Raw genomic sequence first — 20239 nt, forward strand, 5'->3', positions numbered from 1 at the left:
GGACACATTTTAATTTTCCTGCTCTTAGTTTTTATTATAGAAGGTCTCTTGTACTTTGTTGAAGGTATATTTTCTTGAAAGTAAGAGTATGTTTAGAGTGTGTTCATAAATGTTAATCTAAGAAATGCTGGCTGTTTACTTTTTGGTACTCATTGAAAAATTAAGGTTTCTGAGACTGAAGAATTCTAATACATTTTAAAGAAAAAAAGAAAGAAAAGGTCTCTAAAGGTACTGATGGTATGACAGAAAATTAGAGTAGAAATACTTAATGGAAGGTCTAATGCATGGTTACGCATTTTTGAAGGACATAGGAAGAAGGTTTGAAGGCTAATTTGAAAGTGTGAAATTTGTGGAAGTTGTGTATGTGATAAGAAGGAAAAGAGAAATGTTGAAAGAGAAACAAATTTTAAAGCTAACTATTTGCAAGAATTGTAAAAGGGTCATAAAATCTCAGGGAAGTTTAAACAAAGGCTAGACCACTACCCTTATCTCCCCTGCCAAGGACAGAGTAAATTGTTAATACAGAAAGGGAGGGCAGGACAAGGTTGTTGAATACTTACGCAAAACCAGAATATTCAGAAGCGCAATTTTAAGATAGGAGCATTCATAATGCCTCAGACAGCCACCAGCCTGCTCTTCAGATTGGCTGGGGGTGGGATGGCATCTGTACCTCAAGGGTCAAATGTATGAGTATGCTTACTTTACTTTTTCAATAAAGGTGCATACTTTAATTATTTAATAAATTAACTTTTCACAATATAATCAAGGTCTCATATAAACTCATTCATAAGAGAAGCCCATATTTTATGAGCAATTGGTTCCAAAAAAGTCCAAAGTAAAATTTGCATTCATATGCAAATAAGCACTAGTCAAAAAGAAGGCTGTTTAAAAGTAAATTTAAGCTTACTAAAAAGGAGAAATATTAAAATCTCTTTTATTATGTACAAAGTAAACTAAAAATTATTGTGCAAGCATTAAATTTCACTATTAATGAGACACCATAATTAGAAAGAAAGTTACTTTTACTTGACATGTATACATTGCAATATTGGCCTGCATGTCTCTCTCCTATCTGTTTTTCTGAAAGGCAACCAAGTTGGTTCTGTTTAAAAGAAACTAAAAATCTTTAATATAGTGATTTATGGCAAGCCCACAGGAAAAGCAGACTTTAGCAATGCTTACCCAATTAGAAAAGAAAATCCCTAAATGGGCCTTAAAGATTGCTCTGGAAAAAAACATGGAGGGAAATGCCCTTCAAATATCTAGGAACTGTAATTTAAAAAATCAATGTATTAGTCCTTAGAAGGTAGAAATACAAAAAGATTGCCTTTAAGACCTTAAATGACTTTTAGAAATTATTAGAGAACATTTATTAAGACCTTATCTAAAAATCTCTATGGGAAAAATGACAAATTTATTCAGTATACTTAGGAAATCCTAAGGAGTTTTTTTAAAATATGTATATATATATATATATATATATATATATATATATTATTGATTTTTTTACAGAGAGGAAGAGGGAGGGATAGAGAGTTAGAAACATCGATGAGAATCACCCATCAGCTGCCTCTTGCACACCCCCTACTGGGGATGTGCCTGCAACCAAGGTACATGCCCTTGACTGGAATCGAACCTAGAACCTTTCAGTCCCCAGGCCAACACTCTATCCACTGAGCCAAAAAGATTCTTTAGGTTTTGGCCTTATTAAGTGTATGCAAAGACCTACCGAATCATTTTCTAATTTTGTGGCTCGCCTCACTCGAGCAGTGAGAGTGCAAAGTATATCATAAAACAGTAGTTTGCACCATCTAGAAAACTCTGTCTTTCCTAAACCAAGGACACTTAAGATGGGCCTAAAAAGCAAATTTGTATTTTGCCTCCCTAAACAGAGGGTAAATAGCTTATGCTAAAGTACTCAGGGAGACTGATGGGAGAAATCCAGTTAGTGTCATTTGTTGTACACACCCAAGGACAAATGAAATTAGAAAATAAGCCTTATTTTGGTTAGTTCTTTTCTAGTAAAATAATTATGTTATATTAATCAGGCATTTAATAAAAAAAGACCATCTTTTAATCATAGGAACTGAAGTTTGGTGGTCTATGTTTCTAATACACTTTAATATTTAATCTTTTGGTAAATAAATGTTGATAATCCTTCAAAGCTTTGGATTAAAAAAACAAGAACACACAAAAAACATACAAAACTTTCTCTTCATCAAGAATGGGCTTTTGATCATCCCAATAGACCCTGAAATGCTTCAAATGTTTGCTTTCTCTCTCCTGAAGGAAAATTTTATACTGAAGGTACATAAGAATCTTTATCAGATACAGTTATAACTAGTGGTTATTGGTTATAATATTATAGAATGTTAGGTTTTACAGAAAGGGCAACATTCCATGTCATCTGCATTATAACGAAATCCATAACCATGTCATTTTAAGTTTTTTCTTATCATTTGGAGACTGTAACTGTTTTGTTATAATGTATTTGGAAAAATATTACTCTGAAGAGTCCATGGAAAGGACGGGCAAGGAAAACCAGAAGATATTAAAGCAAGTTAGTGTGTTTTTCTCCCTATATTATCCCTCTGAAATTTGGCAATTCTTTTATTTTTATTATTTTTATTTTATAATCACAATATTTTTTTAAATACAATATAATTAAATCTCTATTGTTCAGATTATAACAGGTGTTCTTCTCCCCCCCCACACCCCCATAGCTCCCCTCCACCTGATTCCCCACCCCATCCCATGCCCTTACCCCTTGCCACTGTCTTCATCCATAGGTGTAAGATTTCTGTCCAATCTCTTCCTGCACCCCTCAGATTCCCTTCCCTCTGAGAATTGTCAGTCCATTCCTTTTCTATGTCCCAGATTCTATTATATTCACTAGTCCATTCTGTTCTTCAGATTTTTTTATTCACTTGAGTTTTAGATTCACTTGTTGGTAGGTATGTATTTGATGTCTTTTTGTTGTTCATAGTTTTTACCTTTACCTTTTTTTGTCTTCTTTCTCTTCTTAAAGAATACCCTTCAGCATTTCATGTAATTCTGGTTTGGTGGTGTTGAACTCCTTTAGCTTTTTCTTATCTGTGAAGCTCTTTATCTGACCTTCAATTCTGAATGATAGCTTTGCTGGGTAGAATAATCTTGGTTATAGGTTCTTGCTGTTCATCATTTTGAATATTTCTTGCCACTCCCTTCTGGCCTGCATAGTTTCTGTTGAGAAATCAGCTGACATTCATATGGGTGCTTCCTTGTAGGTAACTAACTGTTTTTCTCTTGCTGCTTGTAAGATTCTCTTGTCTTTTGCCCTTGGCATTTTAATTATGATGTATCATGCTGTGGTCCTCTTTGGATTCTTCTTGTTTGGGGTTCTGTGTGTTTCCTGGTCTTGTAAGTCTATTTCTTTCACCAGGTAGGGAAAGTTTTCTGTCATTATTTCTTTCAATAGGCCTTCAATATCCTGCTCTCTCTCTTCTTCTGGCACCCCAAAAATCTGGATGTTGGTATGCTTAAAGCCATCCTAGAGGCTCCTTACACTGTCCTTACACTTTTGGATTCTTCTTTCTTTCTGACTCTCTGGTTGGGCGTTTTTGGTTTCCTCATATTCCAGATCTTTGGTTTGACTCTTGGGGTATATTGATCTACAGTTGAGTTTCTGTATATTCTTTATTTCAGATAGTGTATGCTTAATTTCTGATTGGTCCTTTTCCATTTTTTTAATTTTTTTTTTATATTCTCATTAAGGTCCTTGAAGGTCTCTTCAAGTTTCTCAGCAATTTTTAGAAGATTCTTGAGTAACCTTATAAATGTGATTCTGAACTCTGTGTCATCCATTAGTTTACTTTCTCCATCTCTCCCATTCATGACATGCTTCTGTGTCTCTGCATTTTGGTTGCCTTCCTGTGTTGATGGAGTGGCTTTGTGTGGTAGGTGACCTATAGGGGGCAGTAACTCAGCTTCCCCAATCACCTGAGGTGGTTGCACCATTTTTGTGGGCTGAGTGCAAAGTCTTAGTGTAGTTATGCCTTGATTGCTGTTGGTACACTGGGAGAAATTGACCTCCAGGCCAATTGGCTGTGAGGACCCGCTGTTCTTTAATGGAAGAACTGCTGTGCTGGAGACACGCTTATGGTGCAGGCCTTGTTTCAGTGGGGCGTTGGTGCTCAATGAGTCCGAATTCTGAATGTGTCATTTATGGATGTGAAGAGTTGCATCTGGTGTCTCACACTGACCATTAGATACACTGGCTTCTGGATCTCCAATGGAGTGCAGTTCAGCTATTGTCTGAGGCCACCATGCAGGAGCTAGAGCTAAAACCACAGTCTTCCCCTCCTTGCTTGGAGCTTGGAGGCTTTGGAGCTATCTGCACCAGGTTTCAAGTTTTCTAGGTTAAACTGCAATAGAGGAGGCCATTCATATGCAAAAGCCGCTGCTTGGAGCTTGGGTGTGTTTGTAGATTGTGCAGGTTAGGGTCTCAGGGCGTCACTAGGCTAGGGTGTGGCAAACAGCGATGGCTGCCAGTCAGCCGTCTTTGCCTCTCTGACCCTGTCCCCTTGTTGTGCCCCAGCACAGCAAACAATTATCCTTGCACGCAGCTCTGCAAGCAAGCTACCCTCACTTTCCGACCCGATGGCCGACAGTCCAGCTTCTTTCCAGAAACTGGATTTCAGAGAGATTGGGAGCTTGTCTCTCTTAGGGTTGAAGAAAGCATCGCCCTCTGCCAGCTGGGATCCGCCACAAGCCCGCATAGCGCGCGTGCCCCAGTACCTCAGTGTTTCAGTACCTCATTGTGCCCTGAGTGCTCCTTTCTCTTTCAGTCTGGTTGTAGAGCTTCCACTCAGCCAGCTTTGCTGTGGTTCTGGGCGATAGATGTTTTGTCTTTTAGTTGTAGTTTTGAAATTGTTGTGCACAGCAGCAGTTTGAGTGTGTTTACCTAGGTCACCATCTTGGATCCTGCCTGAAATTTGGCAGTTCTTAATGAATGAATCATGGCAATGCATTCCTATACATAAATTCAATAAGACCCATTCCAATGGTGGTTTTATTGACCAAAAACTTTGACTGTCATGTTTTAAAGTGTCTTGTCTGGATTCTGAAGACTTGAAGCCAGTAAGAGTGCCTTGGAGAAAGCCTGGTAAATTCTGTAATAGTAGCAGCAAAGCTTTCAATTGTCTCCTCTTAAGAAAATCATGCAGCCTCACAAAGGAGAACTTTCTATTAAGTGGTAGAATTTTAAGTCATTAATAGGCTTTAGATGTCATGGGAAATATAATTACTCCCATTGATTTATAGTGAGAAAATGTTTGTACAATTACCCCTTAATTTTAAAACTGACTTATTTACCACCTCCCCAATTTCTCTTCTAACAAATCCGAATATACATTTTATCCTGGCTCATTTTTTGCCTTGTTAAGTTAGCTGATGGATACCTCTTACATGAAAGATGCTGCTCCCTTTCATTAGGATAAAGTACTTCCCAACTTGATACTACACATCTGATCACACTGTATCTCTCAGCTAGCCTAGATGGAATTTTGTTCCATGTTTGAATTTTCTCTGGCCCTCTGACCTTGTAGATGCTGTTTCTGCAAATTGAGATTTCCATATCCCAATTATAACTGGACAGAGTCAAGCTAGGTGGGCAGAGTTTAAGAGTGTTAATGTCTTTTTTCTAATTCTCTCTACACTAAATTTTGCAAGAACTTTGGCTATAAGACTGCACATTGTATTGGTTGTTTCTTTTCTTCCTGCTAGAGTATGTACTCTTCTAGGGCAAGGACCCTGGCTTGTTTTTCAACTTTTCAGTGCTCATCACAGATCTTGATTGATTGTCAATATCCAATAAATAGTTGTAGAAAGTATTAGTTAATATTAGGCTCAACCATTTATATCTTCAAAGAATTAGTAACCTTGGAAAATAAGACAGAAATAACCAAAGACATTTGAGGATAATTTGAAAATGCTACATTAGTTTGTATAAATGGTACCTTGCAGAGTAAATACACTAATACCAAGGGTCTACAGATGAAAGGTGTGAATAGTATAGGGGTGAATTTATCAGGTTATTTAGTTAGAAGGAAAACTTGCTATAAATATTTCTGTTTATCTAATCAAACCTTAAGGATGCAAACCAGAGGACCAATCCTGTCATTCAACTATTCACCACAGAAACATAGAATCTTGTTTAATTCAAGAAGTTTAACATGGTGGGTTGCCTTGATCTATAACAATAAAAGTGTAATATGCTAATTAGACAGCATGTTTTTCCGGACGACCTTCTGATGACCTTTTGGGCGAATCTGGGGCAAGTAGGAAAGCCCTGGTCCTGGGTGCCTGCTGGTGGCCAGAGGGAAGCCCTGGTCCCAAATGCCAGAGGGAGGCCAGTGCCAGCAGCTGGGGGAAGGAAAGCCTACTCTTGCACAAATTTTGTGCATCAGACCTCTAGTTTGCTTATAGTATCCAATGATGTTAATTAGAACTCTATACATGTATCAGTGGAATGTTACTGAAACTGATCTGTAGAACTGTTTTAGGTGAAATAATAGAAAAATGGCCAAAAGACATTAAACGTGATTATTACTATGACAAAGATTTGATTTTTCTCACATATAGAAAAGAAAAATACCGTAAAAAGAAAGTTGTTTTCTGACTTGGAGTTTTATTTTCTTTGTGTTATCTTTTGAACTTGGAAAAAAGATGAAACTAAACTGAATCTGTAGGTGAAAATTAAAAATATTTTTAAAAAGTGGAAGCTAAGTTTAGGTACTAATTTTTTGCTCTCTTCAGTTATACATGTTCCCTGCCATCACCTACAAGATTACTCTGAAGGGAGAGTTATTGAAGTAATTCAGAAGGGTGAAGGCATTGTTTGGCCAAAAGATTTTGCTTTTTAGGCCCATCAAAAATTCAATACATAGCCCAGCAGGTGTGGCTCAGTAGTTGAGCATCGACCCAGGAACTAAGAGGAGGTTACCGGTTTGGTTTGATTCCCGGTCAAGGCACATGCCAGGGTTGCGGGCTCAATCCCCAGTAGGGAATGTGCAGGAGGCAGCTGATCAATGATGTTTCTCGTTGATGCTTCTATCTCTCTATTCCTCTCCATTCCTCTCTGAAAAATCAATAAAAACATATTTAAAAAATTCAACACATAAAAAACATCTATTGAATATCTTCTTACACATGACTTCAGATTGGAAACGATGATCTAGAATGGAAGAGAGTAGACTAGCAGAGCCTGCACTCTGGCTTCTGTTCAAAGTTCAGCCGGACAGATACTCTCTGAGGGCTATTTTGAGTATGGCACTTTGCTGAAAGGATATTCACTGAGATTTCTCTTGGAAGTAAAAAAAGGTAATATGAGACACTTTTTGTAGTAAGATATGCAATTGTAAATTTCCTGGTTTAAACACATATTCTTTGCATATTTAAATTGTCTATCATTCATTCAGATTCAGATTTTAGCACTTGTATTGTAGTTACCTGTCTCTACCACTGGAGTATAAACTTCTTTGCATATTGATCTCTTGCATTGGCCATTTCTACATGTGTTCAGAAAGCACTTCCTTCAGATATCAGCACAGCTAACTTTCTCTCTTGCTTCAGGCTTTGCTCAAATGCTACCTTCTCAGTGAGACCTACCTTGACCACTCTATTTAAGACCACAGCTCTTACTTTTAGCACTTAGTCTCTGTGCTCTACTTAATTTTGCTTTCCCCCTTCATATACTTGTCACCCACCTTCTAACAGGCTATATAATTTACTTATTTTTCATTATGTTTTGCTGGCTACCTTTACTCCTGCTGTCTCTATGGGAGCTTTATGAAAGTAGGATCTTAATTTTGTTCACGGGTATATTCCAAGCACTTAGAATAATGCCAGTATATTGTAGGTGCTCAATAAATAATTAATGAGTGAATGAGTATATTTTACTTAGTACAGTGCCTGACATTCTATAAACAATGTTTTTATCACTAAAAAAAAAAAAAAAAAAAAAAAGTAAGAAAAAATGTTGAATCAATGGTCTTCAAGGTAAGCCCTGCAGCCCTAATTTCATGGCAACGTAAGCGCAGTAAGCGTCATGACATTTTAGATTGTATGCTAATCTTAGGAGTGTTTCCCCTACATAGGTCTACGCAGAAAAAAATCAGAACTGGTTATGCTTCTATAAGCTTCTCCTGTGCTTTGCAGTTTAAAAAAGCCTTTATTGAATCACTGGCATGTAAAACAAACAAACAAACAAACAAACAAACACAAAAAATGGTTAATGGAATATTATTTTATATGATACTTCATAAATGGACTAGATATGGCTTTATAAGTGCCCACTTACTTAGAAATTCTTAACATTGCATATATGGAATAAAATTTTGTGCAGATTCCCAATCTGAAATTTATTTGTTAAAATAACCGACTGAAATTTATTTGTTAAAATGAAAGTGTATTATTTTAAAATATAGTTTTATTTTAAAATTCATCATGAATTTTACTGATTTAATCTAGTAAACTTAAAACAAGATAGTCTTATCTACTAATCATTTATTGGGAAAATACTAGTTTCATTTTTTTTTTTCTTCTGATCCTAGAAGCAAAATTAAAGTTATGGGATCTTTAGGTTTTGTTTTGATTTTTCACACTGAAATATAAGATTTATGACTTTAAAGTGCTTTAAGATTGAGGTAACAGATCTGATTTACTTCTTAACAGGAAGTTAAAAAGCCTTTCAACATTTTATAGACTTTGTGAGAATCACGTTTGAACCTTGTCATTGACCCTGTGCTGCAGGAATGAACACGGAAAACAGACGTTAGCTAATAGACAAATGTATTTATTTTTCCTGGATATTTTGTACTGTGGTGATTATAACTTTTCTTCCTTATTATCTTAAATTGTCAGTAACAGTTTTTAAGCTGAAAGTCATTGCATAATTAAAGAAATAAGTTGCAACATATTTTTTCCTCACAGAAAATATAATGACCATGGGCTTTGCAGTCAGATAGCACTGGGCTTGAAGATATACCTAATATTTGCTTTTTGTCTTTAGGAAGTTATATTAAACCTCTGAACCTCAGTTTCTGTGTCTGTAAAATAGGAATGACATCTGCCTCCTATAATTATTGAGAAGATTAAATGGGTTCATGTAAAAGTGCTTAGAAATGTGCCTGGCACATAGTAGGTACTGTTTCAGTTATCTTCTTTCAATTCCTATTTTAAACATTTTCAATGATAACTTGAGCAAAATACTGTTCTGAGGGAATTAGTATAGAAAACTAATTACTACAATAGTAAACTATTGCAGCACACTGAAATACTACCTGACCTGGCTCCCTTTTAAAATATAGTTTTCACTGCAGGATTTACTATAATCAGAATGATAACGCGATGCTGCATTTGTTCACTGTTTACTAAGTGGTACTGTACTCCTTAGAGCAGACCTGTGAGGGTGGTAATACAAAGTCAGAGACTGCCTTGCTACTGTCACATGTCTGAGAAGTAGGCCGAGCCAGAACATGGACTCTTGCTGTAAGTTTATTACTCCTTAGCAAAGGCTTCCCATTGGAGCTTCAAGACAATATTGCCTTTAGACAACAACATGGAACAAGCCTTAATATAAAAAGAGGCTTTGGGCACATTTCAGTAAATAAATGCCCTTAGTGTGGGTCCACAATGGATCTTATCTATACCACAGTTACTCTATAGAGAATGGTATTGTGATTAGATATATGAGTGGCAGTATTGCCCCTCAAATACACTTTGTGTTATATGTAGACACACATACTTCTGCCTTCAAAGTACTCTATTAAACATTTAAATAAAGGGAAAAATCTTTTCATAACATATTTCTAAGCCAATTTAGAGGTTATTGAGCAGATGTCACATAATAGTAATGTTAAATTACCCTGTGTAATAAGAAAATTATAGTACCTAAATGAAGATAGTAAAGGGAAACCATCAAATGAATTATTCTAGAATTTCAAAATGAAATGATTTCTTCAAAATTAACAGTGGCACCACATGACTTTAGGAAAGTGAGTCTGATAGGAAGAAGGAAATCAGAGACAAAATCGAAGGCTTTCTTTGTTTATACAGAGTAGGACAAAAATAGGTTTACAGTTGTTTGTATGGGAAATAACACAATAATGAATGAATAATACAAGAATAAACTGTTTCATGTACTCACAACTGTAAACCTACTTTTGCTCTGACCTGTATATGCCAATTTTTGGTTGTGATTCTAAAGAACTAATGTAATAGTATAGCTTTCAGTTGCCCTGGAAGTATTTTTATTGTTAAACCATGTGACAAGAAATTTATTAAAATCTGACTAACTTCTCATTGAGTTGTTTCATATAAAATCACAATAGTTGTTTCTAGTTGACATATACTTCCTTTTGCTATTAGGTACATTTTCACAGCCTAATTATTTTGAGAACATAGTATGACCAAAGAATAAAAATGTACAAAGTTGACAACTTTAAATAAGCACTAGCCTTTCTTAAAGAACAAACCTCACTTACAGTTAGGAAACAATATTTATATTTAAGGTTGAAAAGCCAGGATGTAGGAAAATTTTGCTAATTTGGAAGATGACCTTTAAGGGCACCAAAACCAAATAATTTGTAGGCTATGACATAGGGCACATTCCTACAAAATTTGTGTGAATACTGCTTTAGTGGTTCTTGAAAGACAAACAAAGAAAGCTGGAATGAAATCTCTATCCCCCTCCCAAATAAGACGGAGACTAACAAAAGGTACAGCAGTACTCTTTCAAAGCTCGCTGTTAAAATGAGGTCTCTGCAGCACAGTTAATGAGATGGTTCATAGTGGAAAATAATCTGTTTTTAACAATGTTTAGATCAAAAGTAATTTCTAATCTATGAGCTAAAGTCTCTTCAATACCCTTCATTCACTAGTAAAGCTTTTATGTTTGTATTATTTACTTCAATCAGATGTTTTCAATTTTACCTTTTCTCCTTCTACAAATACTTGACATGGTTCATCAATACTGACCAACAGTTTTATTCTTTAGAAAAGAGAGATTTTTGAGAGAGGGGAATGAAAAAGAGAGAAACATCTTTGCCTAAACGATTTGCAAGCATCTGTGCTTTAAGCTACTTTTTATGAACACTCCTTCGTAAATGACTCAAGGTAAAAAAGCAGAAAAGCATCCAATGTTAGGAAATTGCAATCCAATACCATGTAATTTAAACCTGCAGTTGCTTCTCTTGTACTAAATGACATACAGATGGGTAGCTTAGTTCTCTCAACTTTGGGAACACAATTGGTCTTTTTGTATGAATGAACATATATTAGCAAAAATATTTTGGACAGAATTGTTTAATTCTAATTGTACAGATTTTAACTATGCATGCCATTGGGAAGAATAATTTCAACCAAGATATTTTGTTGTGTTAAATTTGCAATTAATTATATATATTTTTGGAACAAAATCAACAGAGATACAGCCTTTACCAAAAACAGAGAAATAAAAAGATAAGGTCTAAGAAGTCTATAGTGAATTGAACAGAAAGGGGCCTATCACAGTCAATTGCTTATTTAATTTAAGAAAGAGCAGTTCTGTATTCAAGCTGTGGAGAGGTCTGTTCTGACAGGACAAACATTTCTCAGGGAAACATTTCTATCTACGTCTTGGAACGTATTAACAGTGTAAGAAGTAGGTGTTTGTATTAAAGCCTAGTGTAATATGGGGGGGTGGGCCCAGTGAGAGGAGAGACCATCTCGCCATTAACGATAGGCCAGCTCTTCCTAAGGATCTTTCCAGGCCAGCGCAGGGCCAACCGCTGTGTGTAAGGTCAGGAAAGGCGCTGTTTGACAACCCCCCCCCCCCCCCCCCCCCCCCGCCCCCCGGCCTGCTCCAAGGTGTACTTTTTTTTTTTTTTTCCCCCCCTGCCTCTGGTTTGCTCTTTTCCTGCCTCCATATTTTCTCCTAGAGAACCAATTCCTCTGCCTTGGTGGCCCTGAGTCTGGAAGCTGATATCCTCCTTCCATCCCACTATCAGGGTAACTGGTTAGTTTTCTAATTTCAGGGAACTCACATACTGTGAACATTAGGCGCCTTAAAAGTAAAAGAAGTATAAAGCATTTCTACACCTAAATCATATGCCTTAATATTTCAAAAGACGTTGAGTTTAATATTCAGGAAACTAAGCAAGCCTCCTTTTAGTGATTTCAAAACATGACAAGAAATGTTTGCAGGTAGGGCCATCTGCGAGCCTCCTCCCCCCTGTGATGGATGGCAAAGAAAAGCACTTTTACTGCAGCCAGGAAGGTTGCCTTGTCCTGGAGTTATATTTCTTTTCACTCGTTTGTGCAGGTAAAATAAAATACTACATACAAACAGGTGTTGTCTGAACATTTTACTGCAGTCTGTATAGGTTGAAATAAAAGCAGCCATTGTTATTAGAATCACATTAAAATTATTTCACCCTTCAAATACACTTAATCAGTGAAGTGTTCCTAGATATACTTTGCAAGAAGAAAATGTAGGTCTCTCAATAAAATTGCATTCACGATTCCTCTTCTCTTCGGCTTTCGTCCTCCCCTATTTTAAAAAAATTTTTTTTATCACCCTCCCTCTGGAACTTGGTGAGTCTGCATTAGTGTAAATGTCTTCTCCTGGGGTCTATGAAAAGTTTCTTGCTGCCTGTTTAACATGGTATAAGACACAGTCTTTAAAAAAACATTTGTTTTTGAGAACTCTATAGAACCTAGTGAAGTATCTAACAGAATCACAGAGAACAACAATTCCTAGTCATATATATATATATATATATATATATATATATATATATATATATATTTTTTTTTTTTTTTTTAAATAACATGGTATTTAAATTACCCAGAATGTAAAATGAATGATAAAGCTGCTATCTACTAAAACCTAACATGATTGAATAGAGAATTATTGTGTAATAATATGCTCATCACCTTATATAAACAGTGTAAATAGAATTATACTTTTCAAATTTTCTATTTGAAAAAAAGAAAAGAATTTCAAGGTATTGGGAGGCAGAAAGGATGTACTCCCATCTTGTGAGTGTTCAGTGAGTTTTTACTGTCATGTCGCAATTGATACAGCACCTTGTGCTCTAGTGCAACTACCTGAATCTTGAGAAATGTTTTGTTTGTTTGTTTGTTTTGTTTTAGAGAAATAATCAGCTGCAGTTCAGGTAAATTGGTGCCTTAGAAACTGATCTGGTCATTGACAAGTGACTGCAGAAGCTGTGCTGTGGAGACCAGCCAAAGCAATTATGTAGGATTCAAGCTAAAAAGTCTCCTCCTTTCTCTTTCCAGGGTCATGTAGGGATAAAAAGAACTGTAAGGTGGCCTTTTCCCAGCAGGAACTGAGGAAGCGGCTGACACCCATGCAGTATCATGTCACCCAGGAGAAAGGGACCGAAAGGTAAGGCGGAATGTAAGAAAAAGCCATTAAGCGAAAGCCAGTTTTCTTCGCTTCCCTCCACCCCGCCCCCTCTGCCTTTGAATCCTCTTCCTTGACATTTAAAGGATTCCACACTTATTTGCTAAAGACTACAAATTAGGATCCTTGAAAAGGTTTGAAAATGGTATTGTTTAGGTTAAGACTAAGTTTTATTTATTCTTTCCCCCATTTAATGAACACTCTATCTTATGTAAAGTCACAAGGCTTTTATTAAGGGCCTGTTTTTAGTTTACTACAAAATGTGTGGAAGTAATAGCGATTTAGGTACATTTTTTGGGAAGACATCACAGTAAGCAAAACCATGAGGGACATGGCACTATGCCAGAATGCTGAAATTTTGAAGGTGGCCATTGTAAGTATAGACGTTTTGGCTGCAAAAAGAAGGTAGCATAATTTAGTTCCTTTCTACCCCACTCCAATTTCTTTTTGAAGCACATGTGGAGAAAGTATTTATTGGCTCATTTGTGGTTGGAATGTCAAAAATTTTCAATAACTGCCCTCACATGGCTTTGGTCCTTGGAAGTTCGCCCTAAGTCCTGAAAAAAGCGTCTGTTCACTTCCAAGACTCTTTTTAGTGAATAAAGTCTCTCTCAGCTGATTCCAGCTCAAAGGTAACTTGCCAAGATCCAACCATTTTGTTGTCTAATTTATACCATGGAGCTTGGCATAAGGCCGTAACTTACCTCTGATCCGAATTTATTAATTATGTAACTTCTTGTTTTCATTCATGAGCTGAAAGAGCTCTTTACCACACATGGGGTTCTTGTTAATAGGCAACACTCTCTTCCTGTCACAGTGGATACTGTTTACTGAATTTACCAAGTGTTGAATCCCTGACGAAGTCCACTCTCACTGCACAATGAGTTAGCGGCGGACGTCCGCCCGGGAGGACCTCTACCCGTCCTGTTGTGTACATGACTAGCAAAATGATTTAATGCACACAAACAACTAGAGATTAGGTCATTCTTAAAAATTCTGTTTATAAAAAAAATTGGACCTCATAAAGAGGGTGAAAGGATAATAAAAACAAGCTGCAGAGCACATAGACTTTTTGTTGGGCTAGCACAGCTGATTTGTATTAGCTGAATGACCTCCTAGCCTTTAAGATTGTTAACTTAGAAAAATATTCCCTTAAAGCTGCAATATTCCTTTTCAAACCAGAAAACAAGACTCCTTCCACTTGAAGTCTTTGGATCTTTCTGCATTTTCTGATGTATACTCTTGGACACTGCAGAGTAGCAGAAATCTTATGTAATAATGCTGTCTTTTTTCCTGCAAATCTGAACTAGGCTTTTTTTTTTAAATAGGATTCCCCACCCCCCCCTGCCCCACCGCCCCACCGCAAGCATTACGTAACTACACGGCTTATTTTTTTATTTTTATTTTTTTTATTTAACCTAGACTAGTTTGGAGTAGTTATATGCACATTTTATTATATAGATTTGAAATATATTAGTGGTGTTCAGATTTCCTTATGTTTGGTCTGTTCTCATTACAGGACAAAAAGCCCTTAGAGAAATATATTTTAAATAAATACATTCTGTAAGAAATAATACTAATTTTACTCAATTTTTTAAATGTTCTGTTTGTTGTTTATCAGTGCCTTTGAAGGAGAATATACTCATCACAAAGATCCTGGAATATATAAATGTGTTGTCTGTGGAACTCCATTGTTCAAGTAAGTATGTTACAAATCTTTGGCTTCGGGCATATCACAAATGGCAATAAACTAGTTAGTGCTTGTTCATATTAGAATCTTTACACTACTAGATTTTCATATTTCTGTTTCCCTCCCACAAAATAAAAGTAATTTTTGATTTTGCACTATTTGTATTTTTCAAATACTCAACATTAGCTTGTTCATTGTAGTAAACACAGTGCTTAGGAAAGCTATAAAAGATTTTGGCGAGCTTAAAAATATTTCTGTATTTATTGAATTTTTCTATCAAGTAATGGCCCTACATTTATTTATTGGACCATAATGAAAGTTCCTTCATGTGTATTCTTCAAATGGGATAGTATCTACCAAGTTGATTATCCATATTTCTTCAATGAAGGGCAATACCTGCATTGAAAGTAACATGGGAATTATAACAGATACTTGTACATATATAAACAAATTGCATAATATGAGTTTAACAGTTTTTGTATTGATCCAAAATCTTTAAAGATCTCAATAGTTTACTATCAAATAGGCAGTGCATAGACTTTTCCACAAAATAGTTAAATCAGACAGTGTATTCTGGAGATTATAAGTTTTATTCAAGAAAGGAAAATTCTTACCAATAATGTATTTATCGAGGAGGAAAAAATCCTAGAAGCCCTGTGTTTCCTGTGGGATGCTGATTTGGGAAAATAAAAAGGCAGAAACCTTAATTGAGAGTAAATGTCATGTATTTAAGACAGAATTACAAATTTTTTAGGGGAAATGTACAAACAAGACTCTAATATGTGTAGCATGTAAAACATAATATTTCTCCATAAATGTTTACCGTTTAAAGCACTAATATTAACAAATTTTTAAAGAAATAACAGGAAACAATTTCTTTGAAAAATTATTTTTCAAAGTTTCAAACCCTTGTTAGCTTGCATAAACCTTTTTGCACATTAGTTTTGGTTGAGAATCTGTTCTGATTTCTTAAGTATTTATTCTTTATGTTGAAAACCCAGCCTTTCAAATTGTCACCCATTTTCTCTTAGAAAACATACATGCTTGTATTTCAACACCTCTAATGTGTGTCATAATAGTTGATATAACACTTAAGATAGTTGCTGAGCCATGTTAAACTTGTTAAATCCCAAAAGGTAAAAATTGGCCACATCCCCTTTGCTTTTTGTTTATGATTCTCTACCTCTTTAAATCATGTGATTCAATGAAGTAATGAATCTGAGGAAAACTTACTCTTTTAAATAAAAAGTAGAACCATTGTGAATGAAGGATTTAACCCAAGTGAAAATTTGAATCACAAAAAAAAACAAAAAGGAAGAACCTTATCCAAACATAGGTACTGGCAGGGGTTAAGAAGTTTCACATTTGATGGGCTAGTGCCTCTGTTTCCTTTAGCATTCTTGGAAGGAAAGCTTTGATGAGCTAAGTTTTTATGGAATATGGTTTCATCTTGTTATTCTACTTTATTTTATTTATTTATTTTTTTAAAATATATTTTTATTGATTTTGTACAGAGAGGAAGGGAGAGAGATAGAGAGTTAGAAACATCGATGAGAGAGAGTCATCGATCAGCTGCCTCTTGCACACCCCCTACTGGGGATATGCCCGCAACCAAGGTACATGCCCTTGACCAGAATCGAACCCAGGACCTTTCACTCTGCAGGCCGATGCTCTATCCACTGAGCCAAACCGGTTTCGACTTGTTATTCTACTTTAAAAAAACATTGTCCTAATTTGGTTTCCTGTCCATTTTAGGGGGGAAATATACCTGTGTTAGCTTCTACTGTAAAATGGTAGTTTATTGATTTAGTGTTTATATCTTCCTATCAGAGAACTTTCCAGGGACCACAGGGCAAGGGCAGTTTTGAGGGAACCAATTTTCTGGTCCTCAGGTTCTGTATGTACACTCTCCTGAAACTGGTGTGTCTGAGAGTCTTTGGTTGGCCATTTCTTCCTTCCTATCTCCTTGATCATAATCAGCCTTCTCCCACTTCACAAAAGGTCTCTTACTGTGATTTATATTCCCAGGGTAAAGTATCTAAGGCATAAAGCATTAATTCTGAACAGCATTAATTCTGAAGGAGAGACCCATGAAAGCAAGGCAAGAAAATATTGAAAAATACTGAACTGGTAAAAAATTATTGAAATATTATTTAGTCTTGGCAAGGCTCAGGCTGCCCGCCTGCTTATCTGCTCATTTATCTCTCCATCTGTTGTTTGCATCTCCATTTCCTACTAGTCTACTTAAATAAGATGGTTGTTGTGAGAATGTGTATCAGCATATTTATATACTTATTCAGATATAAAAAAAAAAAGTAAGTCTTTTCTTGGAACAGATCATAAGCCTGATTTGATTGATAGATATGACAGATAGGACTGCCTTAGCAAATTAGGTTATATTGTGGCCTTCTTCATTCATTATAAATAGCTTTAAGGTTTTATTTATTTATTTATTTATTTATTTTATTATTATTTTTTTAATCAATCTTTATTGTTCATATTGTTACAAAGTTTCCTCATTTCTTCCCCCCTCCACCAGGTTCCCACCCCACCCTCCGCCCCCTCCCCATCCCCCAATGTCCTCATCCATAGGTGCAGTTTATGTTCAGTCTCTTCCTCCCTCCCTTTCCCCAATAGTAAATCCCTTTTCAGATAGTAAATCAGTTACTTAGCATTTTCTCATATCAATAATACCACCACATGCCCAATGATACATTTCACACAAAAGACATTTCCAAATAGGTCAACCAGCCTCATCCAGGCCCCACCCAAGGCACTCACAGATCAACACAGATCAGTACCCCAGCCCTATATTAACTCAACACATCCAGATCTAAGCCTTCATCACTTGATTCAGCAGACCCTCAAGTTCCCACAAAAGTTTCCAGCCATGTCTGAGAGACAGCCGTGGGGCAGGGGCAGGCGAGGAGCGAGCTGTTCCGGGCCTGGCTGCTCCGGGCCTGGCCTCTGTTGCTCTGGTTCGTTCCACAACCAGCTGCTCCGGGTCTGGTCACCGCTGCTCCCGACCTAGTTGCTCTGGACCTGGCTGCTGCTGCTCCGGGCCTGGCCGCACCCGACCTGGTTGCTCTGGGCCCGGCTGCTCCGGGCCCGGCCGCTCCGGGCCTGGCCGCACCAGACCCGGCTGCTCCGGGCCTGGCTGCTTCTAGCCCGGCAGCCGTTGCTCCGGGCCTGGCTGCTCCCAGCCTGGCAGCTGCTGCTCCGGGCCTGGCCACACCAGACCCAGCTGCTCCGGGCCTGGCTGCTCCCAGCCTGGCAGCTGCTGCTCCGGGCCTGGCCACACCAGACCCTGCTGCTCCGGGCCTGGTCGCTCCCAGCCTGGCAGCCGCGGCTCCGGGCCTGGCCGCACCAGACCCGGCTGCTCTGGGCCCAGCTGCCCCGGGCCTGGCTGCTCCGAGTCTGGCTGCTCCCAGCCTGGATGCTCTGGGCTTGGCTATTGCTATTCTGGGTCTGGCTGCTCCCAACCCGGCTGCTCTGGGCCCGGCTTCTCCGGGCCCGGCCACTCCGGGCCTGGGTGTTCCTGGACTGGCCACCCTGGGCTTGGCCGCCTCCGCCTCAGGCCTGGCTGCCACTGCCCCAGGTCTGGCTGCTCCAGTGCTGGCTGTTGTTGCTCTGGTTCTGGCTGCTGCTGCTCTGGGGCCTGGCCATTGCTGCTCCGGGCCCGGTTGCCACTGCTTTGTACCTGGGCACTCTAGGCCTGACCGCCGCTGTTCCAACATTCTGTCCTTTTTTTTTTTTTTTTTTTTAAAAAAAAACGCATTTATGTTGCAATGTTGGCTGGTGAGTTGAGTTTTGACTTAGTCTTTGATTTTTCAAGATCTTCTTTGTATTCTTTCTTAAGTAATTTTACTATCTTTTGCTCTCACTTGATTTCTTCACATTGAGAACTTTGTTTCTTCCTCCTTGTACTGGGAGCTCAGCAGGTTGGCCTGTGGCACCCCTTTGTTCTCCGCGGGCTCCTGCACTGCTTCAGTCTGTTGCCGGGGTCGGCGCCGCCTAGGAAGCAGCCCCCGGCCTTGGCTCCGTTGCCCGCGCTCAGAGGTCGAAGGCTCAGGGGCACCCCCCCCCCCGGGGCCCCGTCACCTGGTTCCCTGCCGGCACCCGGCTGGCTGGTGTCCGGCAGGGGCTCCTGCTCCTTGTCGCGTTCCTCCAGTCTGGAGCTTTTTTTTCTCCTTCCCGGTAGGGGAGTCTAGGATCAGAGTCAACAGACTGTCCTCTGCGTGCAGTGCGCGCGACTCTGGGGGCTCCGCTTTTCGCCCCTCCCCCAGGACTCCACCTCACAGCCCCTTCTCCCCCTGCCCGAGCCTGGGTCCCCACGGTCTGGCCCATAACTGGGGCTCAGCGCTGCCGGTTCGGGGGTTTAGCCCAGGCTGGGGGTTTTATTTCCTTCCTGCTAGGGAACGCCAGGCAGCACCCAGCCCTCTCCTCCTCTCCGGCTGCGACCTCTCAGCGCGCGAGCGTGCGCGTGCGTGCGAGCGTGCAGCATGTCTCCGTACCTTAGGCTTTTTTTCAGCTCCTCTGATTTTCCTTCTGGTTTTCTCTTTCCTTCTTGTAGAATTTTCAGTCAGTCAACTACCTGTAGCTCTGGGCGATGTCCACTCTACATTTTAGTTGTATTCCATTGAAATTGTTGTGTGCTGCTGCGGTTAGGTGTCTACCCGAGCAGCCATCTTGGATCCTCCTGTTTTTGTTCTTGAAATGTGTTTTTATTGATTTCAGAGAGGATGGGATGAGAGAGAGATAGAAACATCAATGATGAGAGAGAATCATTGATTGGCTGACTCCTGCGTTTCCCCTACTGGGGATTGAGCCCGCAATCTGGGTATGTACCCTGACCGGGAATTGAACTGTGACCTCTTCGTTCACAGATTGATGCCTAACCACTGAGTGACACTGGCTGGGCAGCTCTAAAGTTTTGAAAAAAATATTTTAAGCATGTAATTTATATATAAAACATCAGAAAATTCATCTTTCTCAGTTATTTAAAGTTTTTAAAAATATATATATTTTATTGATTTTTCACAGAGAGGAAGAGAGAGGGATAAAGAGTTAGAAACATCGATGAGAGAGAATCATCAATCAGC

At 38.4% G+C, this 20239-nt stretch overlaps 1 protein-coding gene and 1 long non-coding RNA gene across 4 annotated transcripts in view; one reads left to right on the forward strand and one right to left on the reverse strand.

The window, feature by feature from the left end:
• The window catches only part of MSRB3 (methionine sulfoxide reductase B3), a 163942-nt gene that overhangs the window by 47241 nt on the left and 96462 nt on the right, over positions 1-20239 (forward strand). For all 3 annotated transcript variants that reach the window (XM_036458994.2, XM_036458995.2, XM_045588219.1), the window contains 2 exons: positions 13321-13429; positions 15069-15146. In XM_036458994.2, the coding sequence (XP_036314887.1) occupies positions 13321-13429; positions 15069-15146 (187 nt within the window). The remainder of the gene's footprint in view (positions 1-13320; positions 13430-15068; positions 15147-20239) is intronic.
• On the reverse strand, positions 50-11766 carry LOC118730781. Its single transcript, XR_004991612.1, has 3 exons — positions 11757-11766; positions 4952-4954; positions 50-412 (listed from the first exon to the last, which is right to left on the reverse strand). It is a non-coding gene; the product is annotated as an uncharacterized LOC118730781 (long non-coding RNA).

The sequence above is a fragment of the Pipistrellus kuhlii genome, unplaced genomic scaffold (assembly GCF_014108245.1).
Source record: "Pipistrellus kuhlii isolate mPipKuh1 unplaced genomic scaffold, mPipKuh1.p scaffold_m20_p_3, whole genome shotgun sequence".
NCBI lineage: Eukaryota > Metazoa > Chordata > Mammalia > Chiroptera > Vespertilionidae > Pipistrellus > Pipistrellus kuhlii.